At 45.1% G+C, this 22,730-nt stretch overlaps 1 protein-coding gene across 3 annotated transcripts in view; it reads left to right on the top strand.

Moving 5' to 3' along the window:
* LOC128685702 (serine/threonine-protein kinase SIK1) overlaps positions 1 to 22,730 on the top strand; it is a gene marked incomplete in the record, with an annotated part of 422,602 nt that overhangs the window by 387,474 nt on the left and 12,398 nt on the right. For all 3 annotated transcript variants that reach the window (XR_011391751.1, XM_070083104.1, XM_070083100.1), the window contains 1 exon segment: positions 22,011 to 22,225. Coding sequence is in view for 2 of the 3 variants with exons in the window: in XM_070083104.1 (XP_069939205.1) it covers positions 22,011 to 22,225 (215 nt within the window).

Genomic DNA, 22,730 nt, shown 5'->3' with positions numbered 1-22,730 from the left:
ATTTTGATTTGGCATAGGAGAAGAAATACTTTGGGTTTCTTTCGATTTCATTTATAGCTTTTAGTTCTTCCCGCGATTCCTGACTCCTAAAGGATTCTTTTAGCTTAAGTTCGATGTGGTGGGGGTAGTAGTGGTGGTATTACGACCCTGGTACTCAAAGGCCTGTTATTCTGGGTGTAAATGGGAACTAGGAGCAGAATAAACACTGCAGAGTAACTTTGAGTTGTATTTTCCTTCAAGTGCGATTATAGGTATTTACAAGTACGTACACTATATACAAGAGATTGAAATATATGTGTACAACACGGTAAATCAAGAGGCAAGACAGCCTGGAGACAGAATGGACAACCGTGTTCAACCAGCAGCTAAATGAAAACGACAAGGGTGAGAATGTGAGTGGTATCCACATCACCTTCACAATTGCCAGATCCACAATATAATTGGCTGAACCTAGGCGCTGATTTGAGGATGGGGCCTCGTAGATCGTCAAACCCTTAGCGACCTGGTTCGCTGCTTGGTGAGGCAGCCTAAGTGTGTGTGTTAACATGCTCCGAATAAGGTTATGTACTCTTTGCATGCAACAAGTGGCTTGTGGTGGTGGTAGTAGTAGTGATTTGTGGTTGGGGTAGTAGTAGTGATTTGTGGTGGGGGTAGTAATAGAAGTGGCTTGTGGTGGGGGTAGTAGTAGTAGTAGTGGCTTGTGGCAGGGGTAGTATTAGTAGTAGTGGCTTGTGGTGGGGGTAGTAGTAATATTGGCTTGTGGTGGTGGTAATAGTAGTAGTGACTTGTGGTGGTAGTAATAGTGACTTGTGGTGCTAGTAGTAGTGACTTGTGGTGGGGTAGTAGTAATAGTGGCTTGTGGTGGGGGCAGTAGTAGTAGTGGCTTGTGGTGGGGTAGTAATAGTAGTAGTGACTTGTAGTGGGGGTAGTAATAGTAGTGACTTGTGGTGGGGTAGTAGTGGTGGCTTGTGGTGGGGGTAGTAGTAGTAGTGGCTTGTAGTGGGGTAGTAGTAGTACTGGCTTGTGGTGGGGTAGTAATAGTAGTAGTGACTTGTAGTGGGGGTAGTAATAGTAGTAGTGACTTGTGGTGGGGTAGTAGCAGTGGTGCGGGTAGTAGTAGTGGCTTGTGGTGGGGGTAGTAGTAGTACTGGCTTGTGGTGGGGGTAGTAGTGGCTTGTGGTGGGGTAGTAGTAGTAGTGGCTTGTGGTGGGGTAGTAGTAGTGGCTTGTGGTGGGGTAGTAGTAGTGGCTTGTCGTGAGGGTAGTAGTAGTAGTGACTTGTGGTGAGGGTAGTAGTAATAGTGGCTTGTGGTGAGGGTAGTAGTAATAGTGGCTTGTGATGGGGTAGTAGTAGTAGTGGCTTGTGGTGAGGGTAGTAGTAATAGTGGCTTGTGGTGGGGGTGGTAGTATTAGTAGTAGTAGCTTGTGGTGGGGGTAATAGTAGTGGCTTGTGGTGGGGGTGGTAGTATTAGTAATAGTAATGGCTTGTGGTTGGGGTGGTTGTATTATTGGCTTGTGGTGGGGGTGGTAGTAGTAGTAGTAGTGACCTGTGGTGGGGTAGTAGTAGTGGCTTGTGGTGCCGGTACTAGTAGTAGGATCTTGTGCTGGGGTAGTAGTAGTAATAGTGGCTTGTTGCTTGTTGGAATATTGTGGTGGCAGTTGTTTTAATGGGGATTATTGTGGAGGTAGTGATTGGGAGGGAAAAATGTGTTTGTGGTGGTGCTGGTTGTGGTGCTGTTGGTGGTTGTGGTGCTGGTGCTGGTTGTGATGGTATTGGTGATGGTGGTTGTGGTGGTGGTGGTGCTGGTTGTGGTTGGATTGCTTTTGTGTGGTTGTGGAAGCCTTCAGTGAGATCAAATATGGAAAGAGAACGCAGAATGTATAGACGAAAAATGATTAATGAATTGCTTAACAATAAGTGTGATGACGGAGGGAAGATAATGTACGTAGTGATCACTTGCGCGCGCGCGCGCGCACTTACACACATACACACACACACACACACACACACACACACACATACACATACACACACACACACACACACACACATATATATACACACACACACACACACACACACAGTGAAGAGGCGGGACCATGAGCTGAGTCTCGACCCCAGCAACCACAATTATTAGGTGAGTACACACACACACATACACACACATACCCCTAACAACAATATTCAATACATCTATCGAAACAGGGAGATTGCCTGAGGCATGGAAGACAGCAAATGTAGTCCCAATCTTTAAAAAAGGAGACAGACATGAAGCATTAAACTACAGACCAGTGTCACTGACATGTATAGTGTGCAAGGTCATGGAGAGGATTATCAGGAGAAGAGTGGTGGAACACCTAGAAAGGAACGATCTCATCAACAGCAGCCAACATGGTTTCAGGGACGGGAAATCCTGTGTCACAAACCTGCTGGAGTTCTACGACATGGTGACAGCAGTAAGACAAGAGAGAGAGGGGTGGGTGGATTGCAAGAAGGCGTTTGACACAGTTCCACACAAGAGATTGGTGCAAAAACTGGAGGACCAAGCAGGGATAACAGGGAAGGCACTACAATGGATCAGGGAATACTTGTCAGGAAGACAGCAGCGAGTCATGGTACGTGGCGAGGTGTCAGAGTGGGCAACTGTGACCAGCGGGGTCCCACAGGGGTCAGTCCTAGGACCAGTGCTATTTCTGGTATTTGTGAACGACATGACGGAAGGAATAGACTCTGAGGTGTCCCTGTTTGCAGATGACGTGAAGTTGATGAGAAGAATTCACTCGATCGAAGACCAGGCAGAACTACAAAGGGATCTGGACAGGCTGCAGACCTGGTCCAGCAATTGGCTCCTGGAGTTCAATCCCACCAAGTGCAAAGTCATGAAGATTGGGGAAGGGCAAAGAAGACCGCAGACGGAGTACAGTCTAGGGGGCCAGAGACTACAAACCTCACTCAAGGAAAAAGATCTTGGGGTGAGTATAACACCAGGCACATCTCCTGAAGCGCACATCGACCAAATAACTGCTGCAGCATATGGGCGCTTAGCAAACCTCAGAACAGCATTCCGACATCTTAATAAGGAATCATTCAGGACCCTGTACACCGTGTACGTTAGGCCCATATTGGAGTATGCGGCACCAGTTTGGAACCCACACCTAGCCAAGCACGTAAAGAAACTAGAGAAAGTGCAAAGGTTTGCAACAAGACTAGTCCCAGAGCAAAGAGGTATGTCCTACGAGGAGAGGTTAAGGGAAATCAACCTGACGACACTGGAGGACAGGAGAGATAGGGGGGACATGATAACGACATACAAAATACTGAGAGGAATTGACAAGGTGGACAAAGACAGGATGTTCCAGAGATTGGACACAGTAACAAGGGGACACAGTTGGAAGTTGAAGACGCAGATGAATCACAGGGATGTTAGGAAGTATTTCTTCAGCCACAGAGTAGTCAGTAAGTGGAATAGTTTGGGAAGCGATGTAGTGGAGGCAGGATCCATACATAGCTTTAAGCAGAGGTATGATAAAGCTCATGGTTCAGGGAGAGTGACCTAGTAGCGACCAGTGAAGAGGCGGGGCCAGGAGCTTGGACTCGACCCCTGCAACCTCAACTAGGTGAGTACAACTAGGTGAGTACACACACACACACACACACACACACACACACACACACACACACACACACACACACACACACACACACACACACACACACTACTACACACACACACACACACACACACACACACACACACACACACACACACACACACACACACACACACACTACACACACTACACCAGGCCTGGTGGCTAAAGCTCCCGCTTCACACACGGAGGGCCCGGGTTCGATTCCCGGCGGGTGGAAACATTTCGACACGTTTCCTTACACCTGTTGTCCTGTTCACCTAGCAGCAAATAGGTACCTGGGTGTTAGTCGACTGGTGTGGGTCGCATCCTGGGGGACAAGATTAAGGACCCCAATGGAAATAAGTTAGACAGTCCTCGATGACGCACTGACTTTCTTGGGTTATCCTGGGTGGCTAACCCTCCGGGGTTAAAAATCCGAACGAAATCTTATCTTATCACACTACACACACACACTACACACACACTACACACACACTACACACACACTACACACACACTACACACACACTACACACACACTACACACACACTACACACACACACTACACACACTACACACACTACACACACTACACACACAAAACACACACACACTACACACACACGCGCACACACACTACACACACATACACACACACACACACACACACACACACACACACACACACACACACACACACACTACACACACACACGACACACACACACTACACACACACACACTACACACACACACACAACACACACACACACACAACACACACACACACACACACACACACACACACACACACACACACACACACACACACACACACACTACACACACACACACTACACACACACTACACACACACACTACACACACACACACACACACTACACACACACACACACACACACACACACACACACACACACACACACACACACACACACACACACACACACACACACACACACACACACACTACACACACACACACACACTACACACACACACACACACACACACACACACACACACACACACACACACACACACGCACGCACATACACTGGAGGACAGAAGGGTTAGGGGAGACATGATAACGACATACAAAATATTGCCAGGAATTGACAAGGTGGACAGACAGGATGTTCCAGAGAGGGGACACAGAAACAAGGGGCCACAACTGGAAACTGAAGACTCAGATGAGTCAGAGATGTTAGGAAGTATTTCTTTAGTCATAGAGTTGTCAGGAAGTGGAATAGTCTAGCAAGAGATGTAGTGGAGGCAGGAACCATATATAGTTTTAAGACGAGGTATAATAAAGCTTATGGAGCAGGATGAGAGGACCTTGTAGCGATCAGTGAAGAGGCGGGGCCAGGAGCTATGACTCGTCCCCTGCAACCACAATTAGGTGAGTACAAGTTATGAAGATTGGGAAGGACAAAGGAGACCACAGACGGAGTACAACCTAAGAGATCAAAAGGCTGCAAAACTCACTCAAGAAAAAGGATCTCGGGGTGAGCATCACACCGAGCACATTTTCGGAGGCACACATCAACCAAATAACTGCTGCAGCATACTGGCGCCTGACAAACCTGAGAAAAGCATTTCGACATCAAAGTAAGGAGTCATTCACTACACTGTACACCGTGTACGTGAAGCCCAAAGCAGAGTATGTAGCACCAGTATGGTACCCACACCTGGTCAGACATGTTAAGAAATTAGAGAAAGTGCAAAGGTTTACAACAAGACTAGTCCCGGAACTGAGGGATTTGTCCTACGAGGAGAGGTTAAAGGAACTCAACCTGACAACACTGGAAGACAGGAGGGACAGGCAGGGCCGGATTAAGAAGTCTCCGGGCCCTAGGCTATTCAGATTGGCGGGGCCCCTTTGAGTTACGGGTAAGCGAAGCGACCCCTTCCAGCTTGGGGGTGGGGTGGGGTGGGGGGTTGGTCGGTGTGAGCCTGTTTAAGGTCTAATTAAATACATTCTGGGTATTTAGATTAAATTTAATAGGGAAAGTACATCAAGACAACCAAAACCATTTACCAACAGCCATTATAACTATCTTGTTAAATCATGCATTTTAAAGAGAATAAACTCAAGACAGCATAGTATTACTAGATTAGGCTATTAAAGTAGTGACATCATGTACCTATTATATTCAGCATAACCACTACAGCACTATTATTCCCTTTATAAATCACTGACCATTATTGTTATCATTGCATCATGCATAAGACTATCAAATCATATAAACTCAAGAAAGTAAAGAATTGTTTATATTCACAGGCACTTCTTAAATAAACTTTTTTCTGGATTTCATATTGGCAAAAATCATCAATTATATTCTGAAAATCAATATTTCTTGTTAGATCAGACTCAATGGTCAACAAGGCTAGGTTACACAATTTGACTTGGCTCATTGTTGAACGGAGCTGGTTTTTCACTCTTTTCAAAACAGAAAATGAACGTTCTCCTTCACAGTTAGTAGCTGGAAATGTTAGGTAAAGGCGATACACTATGTCAACATTAGGGAAGGTTTCTGAGATACCTGCATTTCTTAAATGTTTCAAAGCAGCTGAAGGCGCACATTTTTCAGGTGGAGCTTTAATCTGATTCATATACCCAGGAAAATGAACTATTTCTTCAACAAATGTGTCCTGAACATCTGCTGAAAGGTGTTGTTGCAACTTTAATGCAGCTTCTCTCAATTCTGCATCTGGCATAGTAGTAATTTTGAAGAGAAATCCAAACTTGTCATTGAGATTCTGGTAGATTTCTTTTCTTTTCACCAATTCTGTAATCAGTGAATCCAGAATGACGAAGTATGTAGCTGTCTTACATTTCTGCCTTGGTAGCAACACAATTTCATTGTCTGGCTCTTCAAAATTGCGTTTCCTCTTCCTTGACCGCTGATGATCAGCCCGATAACTGTAGTCTTTCACCAGCAGTTTAGCTTTCTCTTCAAACATTTCAAAAGCTTCATCATTGCGAAGTAAGCTTACAAATTCCACTAAGCCTGCATAGAGGTTAGCACAAGTAGCCATTTCAATTTCAATTTTCTGAAGTGTCTTGTTCGTGGCATTTAACCGTTCCAGTATACAGTCCCAAAGCACACAGAGTAAGGCCAATTCAAAATCTTCCAATTTTGATGCTAAGCTCGCTGCTTCGCTTCTTGTAGTTGCTGTCTGGTCTTCATCCTCTGCTATTTGGATCAAAGCAGAACGTATTTCAGCAAAGCTGTCTTTCATAGCATGTGTTGCATCATGCTGCGCTGACCACCTTGTTGTTGATAATGATTTGATGACATCTCCATGAATGGTTGACTTGAGTATACTCCACCGATGCGTTGAAGCAGAGAAAAAATTAAAGAGTGCTTGTAAAAGTCCAAAAAATGAAACTGCAGCGACACAACACTCCACAGCACATGACCCAACAAGATTAAGAGAATGTGCTGAGCAGGGCACATATTCAGCGAGTGGGTTGATTTGCTTGATACGGGCTTGCAATCCATTATATTTACCCGACATGTTACTTGCATTGTCGTAGCTCTGGCCACGGCAATCCATAATAGATAGATCATGTTCAGGCAGAGTATCCAGTACTACATTCATCATTGTTTCTCCATCATGGCCTGAAAGAGGAATGAATTTTATAAAGCGCTCTACAGGCTTACCACTGGAGTCGACAAAGCGAACAATGAATGTCAATTGATCTGTATGTGAAATATCTACACTTATTGAAAAGTATTTTGCAGTTTTCACAGCTGCTATGATGTTATTGAGGACCTTCTTAGTCATCGGTTCAATAAATTCATTGCATATAGTAGATGACATGTAAGATACAGTGCCTCTTCCTGCATTCCCAAGGCGTGACACATGATTTGCTAAGAATGGATCGAATTGTGCTAACAGTTCTATGATCCCTAGGAAATTGCCATTGTTTTCCGAACCAAAAACCTCATTTTCTCCACGGAAAGCAAGTCCTCTTAGAGCTAAGAATTTTACAACAGCAACAACTCTTTCTAGAACTTTTCTCCAATAAGTGCGCTCTTTTTCAGTTTGATTTTCCAAATGAGAATCCAATAAGCCTTTTTTCTGTGCACGAAATACACTGACTAAAATGCAGCTCCTGTGAGTGGTGCTGTTTTCATGTTCATCGAAACGCTTGGAATTTTTCCAGTCATTGAACCCCTGTGTGAAGGTATTTTCTTTGGTAGAAAATAGCTTGCATGCTGAACAGTAAACTTTTCCTGAGCTTTCAGAGTATACCATCCATGATCTTTTCACAGTTTCTGAATTTGCAAGCTTCCTATAAAACATAGATGACTTTAAACAACGACGACTTCCATCATCATAAATCCTTGCTGATTTCCTAAAGTCAATGTTCAGAGTTTGACTGAAGTTTTCTGCAATGAAAGCATTACGTAGAGAATCTGGGATTACATTTGGCCATGAGGCAAGATCTTTTGAGACAAATCCTGTGGATGAAATGTCCGTTGAGACATTGAGAGGAGACACAAAAGAAGTAGATGCTGGCTGAGAAATAATGGAGGGAGGGCTTCCTGTATGATCTGACGTATCTGCAGATTCAACTGGACTGGTAACATCAGAAACTGTTTTCGTGAGCATGTCTGTGATCTTTCTGCAGCTTCCTACATCTTTCTTTTTCTGTTCTTCTTCTTGAATTTTCTTCTTTCTTTTCTGTGACCCACTCGCATAAGAACGTCCAACATCACGTTCACGAGATGCCATAATGAGGATGTATCACTGTCTGTAATCATGCAAATACAAATTTTTCATTATCAATTATTATTAATTTTTTAATTATTATTAAATTTTTTTTTCTGTCAATTGGGGGGATATGTCCCTTGTAGCCCCCTTTCCTCTGGCTGCGCATCTAAAAATTCAAAACGTTACCAGAAAGGAGTCATATACAGAACTTTTACCATAGATTAGGTTAGTGATTTGGACTACGAATATTTTACTAATTCATCCTCCTTGATCTCCAAATTACTTAAACAGAAATCATACTGAGTCCAAGAACAATGCACAATGGTATTTATATTACCATTTTCATAACTAAACTAATCATTATGTTTTGCATGATAAATGACCTACCACCATAGATAAGGACATGAGAATTAAAGAATGCAGGGACAATTTTCAGTTTCACCCAACCAACGATTTTCTGATGTGGCTTATGTGTTTCTGGGGAAATATGTAGTAAATTAATTGATGTTCTACATCACTTCCGTCGCAACTTGAAAACTAAGCATTTGCGACAGAAGTGATGTAGAACATCAATCAATTGAGATCTGTTATTGAAATGATAAAGACTTAAAGACAGGACAAAGTGCTTTTAAAACCTACAAACGGAAGTCAGTTTGCATTTTTAGGTTTTTCTTTATAGTATTTTTACCAAAAATGTGTCTTTACTGGTCCATGCATCTTTACTGGTCAAGTAACCCTATCAGGTACATCCCTTAACATTTAGAGGCGGAAACAAACATTTATCCATACACATCAATGTCTATCAACAACACTTCAGTTAATTTGTCACAGTACAAGTCTAGATAACGTGTAATTACTACAGAAAATTGGAGAGGAATCTCCCATACTCACCCATTAGCGGGAAAATACAGCTCTTCTGATGTAAACAAAGGCGTGTTGAGTGTTGCCATCTATGGTTAGGTTTATTTATTTTTATTTTATTTCATTATTTATTTTTGTTTTGATTAATTTTTTAAAATCAATTTTACTCTCCAAACACTTGAACTTTTTAGGTAGGGACCCCTTTGCACTTGCACCATGTGCGCAGTCTTGGATGAGCCCCTGAACCCCTTGGACCACGGGGCCCCCAAATGCGCGGGGCCCTAGGCAAATGCCCTAGTTTGCCTATGCGGTAATCCGGCCCTGGGGACAGGGGGGTCACATAAAATAAATACTGAGAGGAATTGACAAAATGGATAAAGAAAAAATGTTTCAGAGATGTGACACATCAACAAATGGTCACAACTGGAAGTTGAAGACTAAGATAAGTCACAGGGATGTTAGGAAGTATTTCTTCAGCCATAGAGTTGTCAGGAAGTAGAACAATCTGGAGAGTGATGTAGTGGAGGCAGGAACTATACATAGCTTTAAGAAGAGGTATGATAAAGCTCATGGAGCAGGGAGAGAGTGGACCTAGTAGCGGCCAGTGAAGAGGTGGGGTTAGGAGCTATGAATCGACCCCTGCAACCACAGTTAGGAGAGTACAGCACAAACTGAAACATTGTTACCAGACGGAAACACAAAAGAAACAAAAAGTGTATATACTTATGTAAAACTCAACTAAAATCCAATATATATATATATATATATATATATATTGTGGATATAGTACTGTCTACTCTGATGCAGAGTTTAATTCTGCTGTGGACGTATACCTGGAGAGGGTTTCGGGGGTCAACGCCCCCGCGGCCCGGTCTGAGACCAGGCCTCGTGGTGGGTCAGGGTCTGATCAGCCAGGCTGTTACTGCTGGCCGCACGCAAACTGACGTGCAAACCACAGCCCGGTTGGTCAGGTACAGACTTTAGGTGCCTGTCCAGCGCCTTCTTGAAGACAGCCAGGGGTCTCTTAGTAATCCCCCTTATGTGTGCTGGGAGGCATCTGAACAGTCTTGGGCCCCTGACACTTACTGTGTTCTCTGGAGTTTCTGGAGTTTATCTGGAGTGAGTTCCGGGGGTCAACGCCCCCGCGGCCCGGTCTGTGACCAGGCCTCCTTAGGTCAGTGTCCCAGGATGCGACCCACACCAGTCGACTAACACCCAGGTACCCATTTTACTGATGGGGAACATAGACAACAGGTGGAAAGAAACACGTCCAATGTTTCTACTCTGGCTGGGAATCGAACCCAGGCCCTCATCGTGTGAAGCGAGAGCGTTAACCACCAGGCCACCCCTGCTTTTCATTGCATCTCCTGCCGAGTCTTTTGCTTTCATACGGAGTGATTTTCGAGTGCAAGTTTGCTACTAATCCCTCTAGGATTTTCCAAGTGTGTATTATCATGTATCTCTCTTGCCTTCATTCCCGGGGAATACAAATCAAGGGACTTCAACCGTTCCCAGTAATTTAGGTGCTTTATCGTACTTATGTGTGCCGTGAAAGCTCTTTGTACACTCTCCAGGTCTGCAATGTCACCAGCCTTGAAGGGGGTAGTTAGTGTACAGCAGTATTCCAGCCTAGAGAGAACAAGCGATTTGAAGAGAATCATCATGGGCTTGGCGTCCCTAGTTTTGAAGATTCTCTTTATCCATCTTGTCATTTTTCTAGCAGATACCGTAAATACATTGTTGTGGTTTTTGAAGGCGAGATCCTCTGACATTATCACTCTCAGGTCCTTCACATTACTTTTTTACTCTATTGTATGGTTAGAATTCGTTGTATACCCTGATACAGTTTTAATTTCCTCAAGTTTTCCATATCTGAGTAGTTGAAACTTGGTCAAACTTGTCGAAGGCTTTTGCAAAGTCTGTGTATACTACATATGCATTTTATCCTCAGTAGCATCCAGGACCTTGTCATGGTGGTCCAGTAGCTGGGACAGGTAGGAGCGACCTGCTTTAAACCCGTGTTGACCTGATTTTGTGTAATTGATGGGTATCTAGGTGGTTGGCGATCTTGCTTCTAGTTTAATATGTTTATTATGCACCCCATACCCATCCTGTGGGCGGTAGTCAAAAGATTACAGAGGTACATAATGGGTCCAGGGACTGGGCCCCAAAGTTTTGATAGCAGAGCAAGTTACAAAGGTAATGAACTCCAGACAGATCTGGTCACAATCATGACAAGTTACAAAGGTATTTACAGATTACAGAGGCACATAATGGGTCCAGGGACTGGGCCTTCTTAGAACCCTTTCAAAGATTTTTATGATATGGGATGTTAGTCCTATCGGTTTGTAGTTCATTGCAATTGCTTTACTGCCACCTTTGTAGAGCATGGCTGTATCTGTTGTTTTTAGTGGGTGTGGGATGACCCCTGTGTCCATGCTCCCTCTTCATAGAATGCTGAAGGCACGTGACAGGGGCTTCTTGCAGTTCTTGATGAACACGGGAGTTCCTTGAGTCTGGGCCTGGGGCAGAATGCATGGGAATGTCATTTATTGCCTTGTCAGAGTCTTGTGTTAGGATAATGTCAGAGTTGAGGTGACCAAATTTTGGGTCTCGTTCATAAAGAATTCATTTAGATTGGCGACCCTTAGTCTGGGTAACGGTTCACAAATAACCCGCACATAAAAGAGAGAAGCTTACGACGACGTTTCGGTCCGACTTGGAAATGGTCCAAGTCGGACCGAAACGTCGTCGTAAGCTTCTCTCTTTTATGTGCGGGTTATTTGTGTATCGTTCCAGTCACGGTATTGTGCCTTTTTTTGTTATTTCTGGGTAACGGTTCGCTGAACACTCGGTCGTATTGGAACTTTAGTATCTCACTCATTTCTTTGCTGTCGTCTGTTTATGTCCCATCTCGCTTAAGCAGGGGCCCAGTACTGGATGTTGCTTTTTCCTTAGATTTGGCATAAGAGAAGAAGTATTTTTTTTTTTTCAGATTTCTTTATGGCTTTTAGTTCTTTCTGAGATTCTTGTCTCCTGTAAGATTCCTTCAGCTTAAGTTCGATATTTGCTATTTCACTGACCAGTGCCTCCTTTCGTTTTTCAGATATATTGGCCCCTCTCAGCAGCTGTGTGATTCTTCGCCTTCGTCTGTATAGGGAGCGTCTCTCTTTAGTTTGCATCTTCTCTTTCTTTTTCTTAATGGAATGTGGCTTGAGCAGACGTAAAGAACCACAAAGTTATTTTTTCTAGGCAAAGGTTCACATCCGTGTTCTTTAGGCCATCTTCCCAGCTTATTTCATTTAGGAAATGGTCGACTTGTTTCCATTGTATGTTTTTGCTATTGAACTTGAATTTTGTGAAGACACCCTCATGACTGATCACATTTTGTTGCTCAGGAGCCCTGTGCATTCATGTCTGTACCTCTATTATTTTGTGATCTGAGTGTTTTGTCTTGTCGGTAGTTAGAAGAAAAATTATAGCCATTTCAAGACAGACAATACACTATTTTTTATCGGCGATTATCTGGGAAGTAAATTATTTGGCTGTCTGTAGGTGGAGTTATGAGTAAGTGAGCTTATCCCACATGGAAGTGGGGAATCGCAAACACGAATTATCGAGACTTGCCAAGGCAGGAGAGAAAAGTAAGAACCAGGGTGGATGTAGAGAGGAAAGATATTGACGAAATTCAGTAGAGTGAAGAGGCATAGTAAATAAGGAAGACAGTGAAACAAATATGCTCTACCAACATTGTTATTATCCTCATCCTGTACGCAGCAGGATCGTGAGAGCAGACAAAATAAAGGAGACTGTTGCGCGCCGGTCTTGCAGAGATCGAATGTTCCAGTCTGCATACAGGCTCCCAGCTGGGAAAGATTGGAAAACCCCAGCAATCAAACATAACCCATGATAATGAATGAGAATTAAGTTTGGAAATAGTAGTGGGGAGGCTGAAGAATGCCGTTGGTTATTGTAGTCCAGTATAGATAAGATTAGGATGCAATGAAAGACGAAGAAGGGTACATAGAAAGCCACTGTCATGCCGAGGCATTTCGGGCAGACTTAACCTAATGCTTAGACTCCTTATGTCTAGACAAGTGAAGAGTGGTAGATTACAAATATTCAATATTTTACTCTATTATTAATATGAAGTACAATTTATGATAGACACATTTTTAAGTTTGTAATAATGGCTTAATAGGGATAATATTTGGGAGAGTTGCTTCAGATTTGGTTAGAGATTAGCATAGTGTGGGTATGGTTGTTATTGAGAGATGAGATGATTTTTAAGTATAGTCCAAAATCGATTTGTGGGTAGGGGACCTCTTGCTGTTTCGGGTAAACAGTTCCAGATCTTCGAGCCCATAATGTGCATTGCATTTTTGCAGTGTGAAACGGACACGAGGGATATCAAAAAGTGTTTTGTACCTCGTGTTATGCCTGTGTGTTCTGTTGAAGTTGTCTAGGAAAAATTTGAGTGGAGGGTTGATGTTGGATTTTAATACTGTGTATATATAGTAGGCACAGTAATAAGTGTGTATATATTGTATATTAATTAAGTTCAAGCTCTTGAAGAGTGGTGGGGTGTGTTGTCTGGCGCAGGAGTTTGTGATCATCTGCACAGCAGGCTTTTGTTGGGTTATTAAAGGTTCAAGGTGATTGATCCTGTGGTAGATCCTCAAGCACAAATACCATAGGTGAGGTAAGGGTATATTAGAGAGTGATATAAAGTAAAGAATGCCATTTGGGGTACATAGTATCATATCTTGAAAAGGATGCCTACTGTTTTGGAAATTTCCTTCAGCTATATGCTGGATGTGTGTCTGAAATTTAAGATTACAGTCAAGGTAGAGACCTTTAAATTTGCCCTCATTGTGTCTTGTAATGTGTGATTGGCAAGGGTTTTAAAAGGAGGTTCAGATAGCTATGGCCAACAGCTTTGAGGGAGGGTATGTGAGGCTTTCGGGACATTTGGCGATCAAACAAAAGACCAAGAAATTTGACCGTATCTCATTCAGAGATAGGGGAACCATGCAGGTACAAAGTGGTATGAGGGACACCAGTGAAAGTAATCCCATGTGTTTTAGCAACAGAAAATTTAAACCCATGACAGGTGACCCAGTGTGAAACATGATCAGTAGTATTCTGGAGAGCGGCTGCTGCATGACATCACAACCTGCACAAGCTATAGCAAAATCATTTGAAGGGAGAACAGAAGCAGGGTCATTAATACACCTGCATCAACCAAGCTGCGTCAGGGTACTACACCTGCATCAGCCAACCCACCTCAGGATACCACACCTGCATCAACCAAGCCACCTCAGGATACTACACCTGCATCAATCAACCCACCTCAGGATACCACACCTGCATCAACCAAGCCACCTCAAGATACCACACCTACATCAACCAAGCCACCTCAAGATACCACACCTACATCAACCATCCCACCTCAGGATACCACACCTACATCAACCATCCCACCTCAGGATACCACACCTGCATCAACCAAGCCACCTCAGGATACCACACCTGCATCAACCATCCCACCTCAGGATACTACATCTGCAGCAACCATCCCACCTCAGGATACCACACCTATAACGAGCTTATTTGGTAGTATGGTAGTGGGGTGTGAATGATAAACCTCTTCGGAGGCTTCTTACTTTATTGTTAAGTCGTGGTGGGTACACAGGCTTGTGTTGTGCCCATGGCCCGGGCAGGGCCATCCCACGAGAGAGAGCTGGGAGGCCTTGTGTCTTCCTGCTAGGCCGCTGTGTGAGTGAGGCGGAGGCAAGTCTGGGCATACTGAAGTGGCAAGGCCTATAGGTGGCAGCACCAGCATGATGCGAAATATGAACTAAGCTGGCAGACAGCATGGGCTGTCTGTGCAGACAGTACAGGCTGTCTACATACACTTGGACACCTACCGCGCGTCGTCCCGACGCAACAATACTGGTGGTAAAAGAAACTTGGTCTCTCTCTCGTAGGAACAGGGCACAGAACACAAAATAAAAACATATATATACATATGAACATGGAAAAAAACTTCCTACAGGGAGGGAAGAAAAAACATGTGGTGTGCTAAACATCGTGGTCAAAGGCAGTGAGCGTCGAAGGGCATCACTGCACACCTTCCTGCGTCTGGACATACTGCAACACAGGAGACATCGCTGCGGCTGAGCTGTGACGTAACAGGTTACGGTCTCTGGAACGGTGAAGCAGTCATCGTAGGAGTCGCTGCAGGTTTCACTCAACCTGGGGCACGACATGCTGGTGCCCTCGAGTGAGGCGTCGACAAAACTCGGCAACTGGGCGGGACTTCTGGCAAGCGACTCAGGAGGACACTTCTCGACTGGTACTGTCGCTGGGCTGTCACTGCCGGCGAGCGTGGAGCGAGTTGTGGAGAGAGTCGTGGCAGAGACGACTGGGCGAAACATCTGGGAGTCGTAACATCATACACCAGACTGCAGTGAGAGAGCTAGCAGTCAAAGTGACATCTTCTTTGTGCAGGCTGCTCATTGAAGCTTGTGACACGAGGCTGACACAGCACCTGCCAACAGGGCTAACTGCGGCTTGGCGAGTATCATTCGGCAGTTGGAGTTATAGCAGAGATTAGTCTAAGCGTCCCCAGACTTGTTTCTCTACATATAACTGCACTCTGAAGGTCTGGAGGTGAAGTGAAACAAATCTCGATGGGAATCGTAGCAGGTACGATTCTGCAGAACATCACGAGCGACGAGCATAAAAGCTTTCTGTACAAGAGGGCTCATACGCTCAGGGCTGAATAATCAGCTGTCAAACACACTGGTCACACGGGTGACTTAACACAGTGGTGCTACTCAGGTCTGGCTCAGACCTCACTGGACACACGGAAACTTTACACACACCGCGGTACAACATGGCTTAAACTAGCAAATGATGCTTTTCTGTGCATAAAACTGACACTAAGGCATATACTAAAATGTGAGAACACTGACTGAGAGGAATTAATTAACACGACACATATCTTCTCTCGATCTTCTCGACAATACTGAAATAATTACTGAACACTCGATGGTGACATCATGTGATGTCAGGCGTGATGTCGCGAGGTGACGTCAGCAGCACTGTGACGTCAGCAGACATCTTGAGGTGACGTCAGGCAGACATCGTGAGGTGACGTCAGCAGACATCGTGATGTCATGAAGTCGGGCAGCATCGTGGGTGAAGTCGATGTGATGTGGGCAGCAGACCACAGCATGTGGCCTTGGGACATCTGGTAACTCACGTAGTGCGTAGGTCTACGTGACATTGCCCACACCCATGTGGCGTCGTGATCTACGTGGCATGCTGGTCCACGCAGCTTCAAGTGGCCTCGGGCACTCAGATACACAGCTCTGGCAATGAATCACATGAAAAACAGCAGAAAACACAGCAGAGGGAGTGGGCAGTGGTGAGTGTATGTTAGTGTGGTGGCGAGGAGCGTGGGTGAGTGTATGGCAGGGGAGCATCTGGCGGTCTCTCCTCCTCCCACCCACAAACACAAGGAAACACACTGGACGCAGAAATCACCACAAGACTCACCTCTGGCTTGCTGAAACAGCTGTGCTGAGCTGAACAACAACAGCAACATACAAGTGACGCTGAACACGTGACTTGAGAAACAGCGTGGGACACTGTAGCGTGGAGTCACTGGGACGCCACTCACAATTCTCGAAGAAATTCGGTAAATTTCGGCTGGATCCTGCTTGTACCTGTGTCTGGATGCTGAAACGTGCAGACACAACATCAGGATAACTCGTTGAGAGACGGATGCTTCTTGCATGGGATGATGAGGTGAAGATGACTTCATCCCTCTTCCTTCCTCGCTTTGGGCAAACACACTGCTGCGACCACCGCTGGTACCATTTATAACGGGTTTGTTTGGTATTCTGGTAGCTGTTGGTTAATGATACGTCTTCGGAGGCTTCTTTGTTTATTGTTAAGTTGTGGTGGGTACACAGGCTTGTGTGTTTGTGCCCATGGCCCGGGCAGGGCCATGCCCACGAAAGAGAGCTGGGAGGCCTTGTGTGTTCCTGCTAGGCCACTGTGTGAGTGAGGGGGAGGCAAGTCTGGGCATACTGAAGTGGCAAGGCCTATAGGTGGCAGCACCAGCATGGCGCAAAATATGAACTAAGCTGGCAGAAAGCATGGGCTGTCTGTGCAGACAGTACAGGCTGTCTACACACCTGCATCAACCAAGCCACCTCAGGATATCACACCTGCATCAACCATCCCACCTCATGATACCACACCTGCATCAACCAAGCCACCTCAGGATACCACACTTGCATCAACCATCCCACCTCAGGATACCACACCTGCATCAACCATCCCACCTCAGGATACCACACCTGCATCAACCAAGATACTTCAGGATACCACACATGCATAAACCAAGCCATCTCAGGATACCACACCTGCATCAACCATCCCACCTCAGGATACCACACCTGCATCAACCAACAACCTCAGGATACCACACTTGCATCAACCAACCCACCTCAAGATACCTCACCTGCATCAACTAAGCCACCTCAGGATATCACACCTGCATCAACCAAGCCACTTCAGGATACCACACCTGGATCAACCAAGCCACCTCTGGATACCACACCTGCACTAGAAGACAAAAAGAATGCAGATGTAATATATACAGACTTTGCAAAAGCCTTCGACAAGTGTGACCATGGCGTAATAGCGCACAAAATGCGTGCTAAAGGAATAACAGGAAAAGTCGGTCGATGGATCTATAATTTCCTCGCTAACAGAACACAGAGAGTAGTCGTCAACAGAGTAAAGTCCGAGGCAGCTACGGTGAAAAGCTCTGTTCCACAAGGCACAGTACTCGCTCCCATCTTGTTCCTCATCCTCATATCCGACATAGACAAGGATGTCAGCCACAGCACCGTATCTTCCTTTGCAGATGACACCCAAATCTGCATGACAGTGTCTTCCATTGCAGACACTGCAAGGCTCCAGGCGGACATCAACCAAATCTTTCAGTGGGCTGCAGAAAACAATATGAAGTTCAATGATGAGAAATTTCAATTACTCAGGTATGGTAAACATGAGGAAATTAAATCTTCATCAGAGTACAAAACAAATTCTGGCCACAAAATAGAGCGAAACACCAACGTCAAAGACCTGGGAGTGATTATGTCGGAGGATCTCACCTTCAAGGACCATAACATTGTATCAATCGCATCTGCTAGAAAAATGACAGGATGGATAATGAGAACCTTCAAAACTAGGGAGGCCAAGCCCATGATGACACTCTTCAGGTCACTTGTTCTATCTAGGCTGGAATATTGCTGCACACTAACAGCACCTTTCAAGGCAGGTGAAATTGCCGACCTAGAAAATGTACAGAGAACTTTCATGGCGCGCATAACGGAGATAAAACACCTCAATTACTGGGAGCGCTTGAGGTTCCTAAACCTGTATTCTCTGGAACGCAGGAGGGAGAGATACATGATTATATACACCTGGAAAATCCTAGAGGGACTAGTACCGAACTTGCACACGAAAATCACTCGCTACGAAAGCAAAAGACTTGGCAGACGATGCACCATCCCCCCAATGAAAAGCAGGGGTGTCACTAGCACGTTAAGAGACCATACAATAAGTGTCAGGGGCCCGAGACTGTTCAACTGCCTCCCAGCACACATAAGGGGGATTACCAACAGACCCCTGGCAGTCTTCAAGCTGGCACTGGACAAGCACCTAAAGTCAGTTCCTGATCAGCCGGGCTGTGGCTCGTACGTTGGTTTGCGTGCAGCCAGCAGCAACAGCCTGGTTGATCAGGCTCTGATCCACCAGGAGGCCTGGTCACAGACCGGGCCGCGGGGGCGTTGAGCCCCGGAACTCTCTCCAGGTAAGCCACCTAGGGATACCACACCTGCATCAACCAAGCCACCTCGGGATACCACACCTGCATCAACCAACCCACCTCAGGATACCACACCTGCATCAACCAACCCACCTCAGGATACCACACCTGCATCAACCAAGCCACCTCAGGACACCACACCTGCATCAACCATCCCACCTCAGGATACCACACCTGCATCAACCATCCCATCTCAGGATACCACACCTGCATCAACCAAGCTACCTCGGGATACCACACCTGCATCAGCCAAGCCACTTAGGGATACCACACCTGCATCAACCAAGCCACCTCAGGATACCACACCTGCATCAACCAAGCCTCCTCGGGACACTACGCCTGCATCAACTAAGCCACCTTGGGATACCACACCTGCATCAACCAACCCACCTCAGGATACCACACCTGCATCAACCAACCCATCTCAGGATACCACACCTACATCAATCAACCCACCTCAGGATACCACACCTGCATCAGCCAACCCACCTCAGGATACCACACCTGCATCAACCAAGCCACCTCAGGATACCACACCTGCATCAACCATGCCACCTCAGGATACTACACCTGGATCAACCAAACCACCTCAGGATACTACACCTGCATCAACCAAGCCACCTCAGGATACTACACCTGCATCAACCAAGCCACCTCAGGATACTACACCTGCATCAACCAACCCACCTCAGGATACCACACCTGCATCAACCAAGCCACCTCAGGATACCACACCTGCATCAACCATGCCACCTCAGGATACTACACCTGCATCAACCAACCCACCTCAGGATACCACACCTGCATCAACCAACCCACCTCAGGATACCACACCTGCATCAACCAACCCACCTCAGGATACCACACCTGCATCAACCAACCCTTCTCAGGATACTACACCTACATCAACCAACCCACCTCAGGATACCACACCTGCATCAGCCAACCCACCTCAGGATTCTACACCTGCAGCAACCAAGGCACTTCAGGATACCACACCTGCATCAACCAAGCCACCTCAGGATACTACACCTGGATCAACCAAGCCACCTCAGGATACTACACCTGGATCAACCAACCCACCTCAGGATACCACACCTGCATCAACCGTGCCACCTCAGGATACTACACCTGGATCAACCAAGCCACCTCAGGATACTACACTTGGATCAACCAAGCCACCTCAGGATACCACACCTGCATCAACCATGCCACCTCAGGATACTACACCTGCATCAACCAAGCCACCTCAGGATACTACACGTGGATCAACCAATCCACCTCAGGATACCACACCTGCATCAACCAAGCCACCTCAGGATACCACACCTGCATCAACCATGCCACCTCAGGATACTACACCTGCATCAACCAAGCCACCTCAGGATACTACACGTGGATCAACCAAGCCACCTCAGGATACTACACGTGGATCAACCAAGCCACCTCAGGATACCACACCTGCATCAACCAAGCCACCTCAGGGACAAGAGATGTGAGCAACTGAAATACATTACTGTAGAACAGGCCTGATACCGATCCTTTATCTTTCTGCCCAGGGGCTGGAGTTCACACTAGGAGAAATATCCCCACAAATAAGTTCAAAAGTTGAGAAAGGGGTGGGGTACTTGGATTGTATCCGAGGAAGGGGAGAAGAGGTGTATTTTCTTATATCAAGAACCCCTTTGCCATGGCAAGGACCTCCCCTCGCCCTGGAAGGGTCCACTCTGGGTGAAATATCCAATAATTAAAGTTTGCTGTACTGAAAGTGTCTTTGAAATTACCATCTCTGATATGATGACTAAAGTAATGAAAACAAATAATGAGAATAGTGGGGCACCATGAGAGGAAGTCATCACGGGTTTAGGGAAGGTAAATTTTGTCTTGTAAATGAGATATTGTTCTATTACACGATGAGAGAAATTAAGCAGGAAAGAGAATGATGGGTGGACTACATATGTCTGCATTGTATAAATGCATTTGGCACCATCAGTTGAGCAATTTTGTGAATAAAATAATTGACAAGGTATTTTGTGTACTGTATAATATATTAGTGTTATGTTTTTATTGTATTATTTGTTTTTAAGCCCCTTCTATAATGAGGATGAAGTCCTTAAATTGTACATTCTAGTCCTGTTTTGACATATACCCCCAAATTATCCCTTGATTTCTGTGCTTGCTTCAGTTCTGATGTGCATTCATCTCTGCCAGTCTGTACTAAATGTCATCATGGCTTTGATGCATTTCATAAATATTATGGTAGTGGTGATGGTCATTATCATGGATAATGTGTGGTCAGATAACATGGTATCAGCGGGTGAAAAAAATTATAACATACATTCATTGGGAAATGGGAGACAAATAAGATTTGATCCAAGAAAGAGAATGATAAATTCAGTTCCTTTGATCAAAAACCCCTTACCAGCATCAAGGCAGTGGGTGTTGGTGGGTGAAACACCTTGGTTTAGTGCTTTTCAATCATGGGTGGCCTGGTGGTTAACGCTCTCGCTTCACACGGCGAGGGCCTGGGTTCGATTCCCAGCCAGAGTAGAAACATTGGACCTGTTTCTTTCCACCTGTTGTCTATGTTCCCCGTCAGTAAAATGGGTACTTGGGTGTTAGTCGACTGGTGTGGGTCGCATCCTGGGACACTGACCTAATTTGCCCAAAATGCGGATCATAACAAGGGACTTTCTATATGGTAGTATGTCATTGTTGTCAGCTAGGACTGTATTACATGTACTTGTAGTAAATAAAGATATTATTATTATTATTATTATTACTGATAATATATGTACATATAAATCAAACATATAGCATTACTATGTTATTTTAAAATTAGTGCTCTTTTCAGATTGTGAACAGCTTGTGAGAAAAATGCTTGTGCTCGACCCAACACGGAGGTACACTGTGGAACATATTAAGAGACATCGATGGATGCAGGCAGAGGAACCTCCCCGTTTGTCCTTTGATTCTCCCACCATCAGAGCAGAGAAGACAACTGACCCTAATGAGCAGGTTCTCAGGGTCATGCAAGAACTGGGTATAGATATCAACAGGACCAGAGAGGTTAGTATTTACCTATATCAGACATTTAAACCTTTCAAAACACTTATATAATTCTGTAACCCTTTCATTGCCTTTTGCATGCATCTGCGTTAGTGGTGCTGCTCACGTAAATCTACGTTTTAAGAGCAGCACCTTCAGATATGTTGTGACCAGTAAATTTGGCCTAGACATGAGAGAATGGATCTGTGCAGTGAGTGTGCAATAGTATATAAAAAAAAAAGTCCTGCCACACATAGTTCATGATGGGTAAAGAGCAGACTTCTGGCCTTGTGACTTGGAGAGTTTTCTAGGATAATTTTATTGGTTGTTTCTTGGTATCAGTTGATACCAAGAAACAGTTTCAGAACCGGTATCTGGAAATAAGGCTCAGTAGTGAAAATATTCGATGTTTGATGATTTTCCTAGGGAAGGCTAAGGTCCTTCTCCTCCTCTTCCTTGGTGTTTTATGGGTTTTTGCTTGGTCTGCTTCAATTATTGGGATGCCCTAGACCATGACCAGTCATTC

This window comes from Cherax quadricarinatus, chromosome 1, assembly GCF_038502225.1.
Source record: "Cherax quadricarinatus isolate ZL_2023a chromosome 1, ASM3850222v1, whole genome shotgun sequence".
Lineage (NCBI taxonomy): Eukaryota > Metazoa > Arthropoda > Malacostraca > Decapoda > Parastacidae > Cherax > Cherax quadricarinatus.
This window is presented reverse-complemented; position numbering and strand designations above follow the sequence as displayed.